The sequence below is a fragment of the Chiloscyllium plagiosum genome, chromosome 4, assembly GCF_004010195.1.
Source record: "Chiloscyllium plagiosum isolate BGI_BamShark_2017 chromosome 4, ASM401019v2, whole genome shotgun sequence".
NCBI lineage: Eukaryota > Metazoa > Chordata > Chondrichthyes > Orectolobiformes > Hemiscylliidae > Chiloscyllium > Chiloscyllium plagiosum.
This window is the reverse complement of record NC_057713.1, coordinates 79,742,582-79,749,328: the sequence shown is the minus strand read 5'-3', so window position 1 is coordinate 79,749,328 and position 6,747 is coordinate 79,742,582. Positions and strand designations below refer to the sequence as shown.

The 6,747-nt window shown below is 39.7% G+C and overlaps 1 protein-coding gene across 4 annotated transcripts in view; it reads right to left on the bottom strand.

Moving 5' to 3' along the window:
• LOC122549138 (CD226 antigen-like) overlaps window positions 1-5,869 on the bottom strand; it is a 50,648-nt gene extending 44,779 nt beyond the window's left edge. For all 4 annotated transcript variants that reach the window (XM_043688469.1, XM_043688471.1, XM_043688470.1 and 1 more), the window contains exon 1: window positions 5,724-5,869. In XM_043688469.1, the coding sequence (XP_043544404.1) occupies window positions 5,724-5,781 (58 nt within the window). In that variant the 5' untranslated portion in view covers window positions 5,782-5,869. The remainder of the gene's footprint in view (window positions 1-5,723) is intronic.
• Between the last annotated feature and the right edge of the window lie 878 nt (window positions 5,870-6,747).

Below are 6,747 nucleotides of genomic sequence, written 5' to 3'. Positions count from 1 at the left end.
CCCTCGAACTCAGCACCGCCTTCCTAACCTGCAATCTTCTTCCTGACCTCTCCGCCCCCACCCCACTCCGGCCTATCACCCTCACCTTGACCTCCCTCCACCTATCGCATTTCCAAAGCCCCTCCCCCAAGTCCCTCCTCCCTACCTTTTATCTTAGCCTGCTGGACACACTTTCCTCATTCCTGAAGAAGGACTTATGTCCGAGAGTCGATTCTCCTGTTCCTTGGATGCTGCCTGACCTGCTGCACTTTTCCAGCAACACATTTTCAGCTTACTGCTAGAATTGTCAAGTTTACAGACAGACTATTCAAGAAACTTAATACCATCCAAGACAAATCAGCCCACTTCGGCACCAATCACGTCCGTCATTTTAAATATTCACTCTCTCCACCATTCATTCACTTTTGCTGCAGTCTACCATCTGTAGTATATCACACAAAGACTCATTAAAGGTCATTAATCAGCAATTTTCAAGCCCTTGACCTCTGCCACCTAGGAGGAGAAGACCAATAGAGACATAAGAACACATAGCCTTCAGGTTCCTCCCCAATAAATATACCATCTTGACTTGGAACAATGTCGCTACTCCTTCACTGGTGTTAAGTTAAAATCCCAGATCTCCTTTCCTAACATCGATGTAAGTGCCCCTACCCTTGACTGGCCTGCGGAAAGTCCACCACAACTTTCTCCAGGGCAATTAGGGATGAACAATAAATGCTGAGCTTATCAGCAGTGCTGAAATGCCATGAACAATATGAATGACCAAGAATTTCAAAGTTTGTTTTGTTGTGGAGAGACAGAACAACAGCTAAGCAGAAGAGGAGTAAAAATCAGCAAGAACCAGAACAGGAAACAGATAGCCAGTGCAACCAGTCAGGCTCCCCTCTCCTCCCTGACCTATCACCTTTATCTCCTCCCCCACTGACCTATTGTACTCTATGCTACTCTCTCCCCACCCCCACCCTCCTCTAGCTTATCTCTCCACGCTTCAGGCTCTCTGCCTTTATTCCTGATGAAGGGCTTTTGTCCGAAACGTCGATTTTGCCTGTCCTCGGATGCTGCCTGAACTGCTGTGCTCTTCCAGCACCACTAATCCAGAATCTGGTTTCCAGCATCTGCAGTCATTGTTTTTACCCCTCTGCAACAACCAGTCTCACACCAGTGCACCAGAGCCACACACAAACTGCCAGTTGCACCCCTCAGCATGCCAGTTCACAACCAACCATCAGTCTTCAAAAACAGGGACAAAGCAGCAATAGGAATTATGATTGGGAAAGACAGAAACACCACATGAGATGAGAGCTGTCAGTTTTTACAGTAAAACAATTGATTGATGCAGAAATGACACTGAGCATCTGAATAAAATGGCTTTTGACAAGGTCCCTCATGGTAGGCTTATTCAGAAAGTTAAGATGCGTGGGATTCATGGTGACTTGGCCACGTGGATTCAGAATTGGCTTGCCTGTAGAAAACAGAAGGTAGTGGTGTAAGGGTGTTTTTAAGGCTGGAGGTCCGTGACTAGTGGTGTTCCTCAGGGATCATAGTGGGACATTGGCTGTTTGTGATATATACGTAAGTGACTTAGATGAAAATGTAGGTAGATGGGTTAATAAGTTTGCAGACTTTACAAAGGTCGGTGAAGTTGTGGATAGTGTAAAAGGTTGTCAAAGGATCAGTTGCAGACATGGGCGGATAAACGGCAGATGGAGTTTAATCCAAAAAAGTGTGAGGTGCTGCACTTTGGGAGATCAAACATTAAAGAAAAGTAAATGGCAGGATTTTGAACAGCATTGATGTACAGAAGGATTTTGGGGATCAAACCCACCATGCCAGCATTGATCAGATGCGCCGATGGGCTGAGGAGTGGCAGATGGAATTTAATTTAGATAAATGTGAGGTGTTGCATTTTGGTAAGGAAAATCAGGGTGTGAGGTTGTTGAATTTAATGTTGAATCCTAAAGGCTGTAAAGAACCAATGTAGGAAATGAGATGCAATTCCTCGAGCTTGCAATAGATAAACCACACCTCATTCAAAACCTAACAACTTTCAGTCCACTCTGCAATCTGACTTGTTTAGTAATAAGATCAAATAGGATCATATAAAATGGAGAGCTTCTCCAGGATCAAAGCTTTTTTGAATTGAAGTGGTAGTTGTGAATCTTCTAAGAAATAACAGTGTGGAGGAGCTGAGCATTGAAACAAGAACTGCTGTGAAATGTATGACATAGATTGGAATTTCAAAATGGCTTTGACTTTTGCTAAGATTTTTTTCTGAGAGTAGAAGATGTAAAAGTGGATTATTTTAAATTATTGACTAAAGCTAAACTGAGCTGATTAGAAGATAAATTCTAGGTAGAAATAAAAAGGAGAATCTCATAGCAATGAAATGATGAATGTGATTACCAATAAACTCATTATTACTTCAACTTCAGAACAAATAAATGAATTTAATAAACTCAGTTGTCTAACCTGGTGGCCTCCACTCTCTGGCACACTTATACAGATATAGCCTGATCTCCTGGAATGTTCTGTTTGCCTGTGTCTCTGAGTTCCCATTTCTAGGCAATTACTGCTTTAATTCCCTCTTTGTTTTCTTTTAAAAAATCACATCGAATTGTGATTCTTAGGGATAGGATTTATGCACATTTGGAAAAGCATTGCCTAATTAGAGACAGTCACATAAATTTGTGCAGGGCAGGTCATGTCTAACTAATTTAATTGAATTTTTCAAGGCGGTGACGAAGGTGATCAATGACGGTAGAACAGTGAATGTTGTTTACATGGATTTTAGTAAGGCTTTTGACAAGGTAGGCTCATTCAGAAGGTTAAGAAGCATGGGATTCATGTTGACTTGGCCACGTGGATTCAGAACTGGCTTGCCCGTAGCAAACAGAAGGTAGTGGTGTAAGGGTGTTTTTAAGGCTGGAGGTCCGTGACTAGTGGTGTTCCACAGGGATCATAGCGGGACTTCGGCTGTTTGTGATATGTACATAAGTGACTTAGATGAAAATGTAGATAGATAGGTTAGTAAGTTTGCAAACTATACAAAGATCGGTGAAGTTGTGGATAGTGTAAAAGGTTGTCAAAGGATCAGTTGCAGACATGGGTGGAGAAACGGCAGATGGAGTTTAATCCAGGTAAGTGTGAGGTGCTGCACTTTGGGAGATCAAACATTAAAGAAAAGTAAATGGCAGGACTTTGAACAGCATTGATGTGCAGGATCTTGGGGTTCAAATCCACAGCTCCCTGAAAATGTCCATGCAGGTAGATAGAGTGGTGAAGAAGGCATATGGCATGCTTGCCTTTATTGGTTGGGAAATTGAGTACAAGAGTCAAGATGTCATGCTGCAGCTTTATAACAATTTGATTAGGCCACACGCCACATTACAAGAATGTAGAGGCTTTGGAGAGGGGTCAGAAGAGGTTTACCAGGATGCTGCCTGGATCAGAGAGTATGAGCTATAAGGAGAGGCTGGAAAAACTCAGAACTGCTTTCTCTTGAGTGGCGGAGGCTGAAGGGAGACTTGAAAGAAATCTATAAAATTTTGAAATGCATAGAGAGGATTGGCAATCAGAATCTTTTTCTTTGAGTTGAAATATCTAATACTGGGGGCCATGTTTTTAAGGTGAGAGGGGTTAAGTTCAAAGGAGGCAAGAGGGGCAAGTTCTTTACACAGGTGGTAGGAGTTTGGAACGCACTGCTAGTGGTGGTAGGCAGATATGATAAGGGATTTTAAGACAAGCAAGGAATGGGAAGGGATATGGACCAATGGCAGGCAGAGGGACTAGGTGTTTTTGGCATCATGTTAGGCTAAAGGGTCCGTTCCAGTGTTGTACAGTTCTATGTTTATTCCAAGAAATTAAAATGCGTGGGAAAAAGCAAAAATGCAAGACTTGCTGGCTGCCATCACATACAGAACAAACATAAAATAACGTCTCCCCCTTCTTTACATACATAAATATAAATTCAATTTAGTTATATATTGTTCTTAACATAAGGTTAATTATAAATAAATACTAGTTAGAATTTACATGACATGCATGTAAATTGTATGCTCCAAAATATAACCCAACTATCACGTAAACATGTCTCCAAAGAGATTTTGTTTGGATTGCGTAGAAATTAATTTTAAAACGTTGTAGTAAGATATTAATTTAGTCCTGCTGTATAAGCACTGATTGATGCTACAAGTATGAAGTCTAAGGAATGTTTTGTTCCAAACTCTGTTTAAGTCAAGGAAAAATTAAAGAATGCAGAGAATCATGTGAATTCTAAATTCTGCACACCAGGTTTAGATAGTTTGGGTGTTAATAGTTTAATGGTTTAACCTAAGTTGTTTTTTTGACCAAATGGACATTACATTGACACCAGTAAACAATGACCAATTAGCTTTGCTGATAGTGGATAGAACTTTTGTATCTAAAGCCCAGGAATATGTTGGGAATGGCATTCATTGTAAACAGTTATACTTCAAGCTATTTAATTCAAAGAAAGAAAAACGTTGGCGATCTGGAGGCTACCGTATGAGGCCTATATGATTCACATTGTGGTGGAGGTTGGTTTTGAGAGGGAAAGAGTACATTGGAGTCCACTTAGAATCAGGTGGAGGTTTGCTAAAAATATCATTTAGCATCAAAGGCACGGTCAGTCTACAAGGATCTAAAGGAGAGAAATAGAGGTAGATTGTCTGTATTGTTGACTAGACAGCATTCATGTGAAAGCTTATACTTGGACTAAAAGGAACCAACACAAATGTTTGAACAAGAATGAAAGATTGGCACGGCTTTGGCAGGGGAATGAGTCTTCAACTTGCCATTTATTGTGAAAACCAGTTCAAGGACTACATGTTTCAGAGCTGCAAGTGGCAAAGAAAGGAACCCCTAGGGTGTTGAGAGTCATGCTAGACTAGTTCTGGAAGAACTAAGGATTTTTCCAACAGATGAAATAACAATGGAGGGATTTTGTTATTTCAAAATATTAACTGGAAAATCTTTTCTGTAGTTTAGACCATAAATACCTATTTTGTCAATGTTACTTTTATTCAGTTAAAGCACAAGTCTGAAACTTGAAAATTTGTGTGATGTGTTCAGTCACTCAGTTTGAACATTTTAAAAAGTATTTGTCTTTATAGGAATTAGAAAAGTGAGAATCTAATCTTGGAACTTTTTACATACTTTCATTTTCAGTCTGATCAGATGAATAAACAGGAATTTGGCAGAAAGCATTAGTTATTGAACCTGAACATTTTCAAACCTAGAATAATGTTCAGTGGTTCACTGAAGTGGCACAGAAATTTAAATGCTAAAATTCTTATTCGATTAAATTTTATTTATTTCTTTCAGAGAAAAACTACTAATTTTCATTACATGGAACATAATATTATGTTACACACACCCTTATTTATTTAAGTATAATACACTATTGATGCAGAATTACAAAAAATATTCATTTTCTACAACTTGAGAGTTGCAAAATGCATTTGTATTAATTGACTCAGTCAATAAAAATCACATTCCTTATTTAGAAATTTTGTTTATTTTTATTTTGTCCAAAGTTTGTGCAATAACTTCTAGCAATGTAGAGTTTAAATGAACACAAAGCATTCATTCAGCATTAGTCATTCATATGCAAAGTTTAACCTAATCCTCATACTAAAAAAACATTGAGCAGCACAAAACTGGTTTTAACCTTACTTAGATATTAAAGTCAACTTCGTACTTACCCCTCTGCAACAGAAACAGCCCAGGAAAAAGACCAAGATAATATGTTAACCATGACATTGATGGTGATTTGAAATGCCAGAATCAGGCAAAAAAAACAGGAATGGTCTAAAAGTTGCAGCAATACCGCTTCAGCAAAGAGAGCTCTCCAAATGCTCCAAACAACTTCCTGTTGATTATATTTGTCACGAACTTGTTTGTAGCCTTCTCCAGCCTGATTGGTTGCAGAATGCAGTTGGATGCTACAATTTCACAAACACAGAATGGTCACCAGATAGGGTTTATTGGTCACCAGCCAAAAGAAATTGAAAGGCATTTTAAAGTAAAAGAACTCAAAATATAATTGTGGTGTGCAACATCACAATTATTCTGGCTACTTCTGTATATAAAATTTACTTCAGTTATTTAAACATTTCAGGCAATATGGGGTCTCAATAATCAGTATCAAGATAGACATAACAGAGATATTATATACAGAGGAACTCGATTATCTGGCATTCGACTGTCCGAATTTCAGATTATCCAGACAAGACCACAAGGTCCTGATGCTTGGCTAAACTGTGTTATCCGGCATTCGATTATCTGAACAAAATACTCCTTGCCCGTGTTGTTCGGATAATCAAGGTTCCTCTGTATAGGGAAAGGGAGAATTTTTAAATTATAGAGAGAGAAAGAAAGAATAAGAGAGAGGGAAAACGAAAGTGCAATACAAACAATACAATACAATATGGGCGGCATGGTGGCTCAGTGGTCAGCACTGCTGCCTCACGGCACCAGGGACCCAGTTTCGATTCCAGCCTCGGGCAACAGTCTGTGTGGAGTTTGCACATTCTCCCCGTTTCTGCATGGGTTTTCTCTGGGTGCTCCGGTTTCCTCCCACAGTCCAAAGATGTGCAGGTCAGGTGGATTGGCCATACTAAATTGCCCATCGTGTTAGGTGCATTGGTCAGAGGGAAATGGCTCTGGGTGGGTTACTCTTCAGAGGGTCAGTGTTGGGGCGAAGGGACTGTTTCCACACTGTAAGGA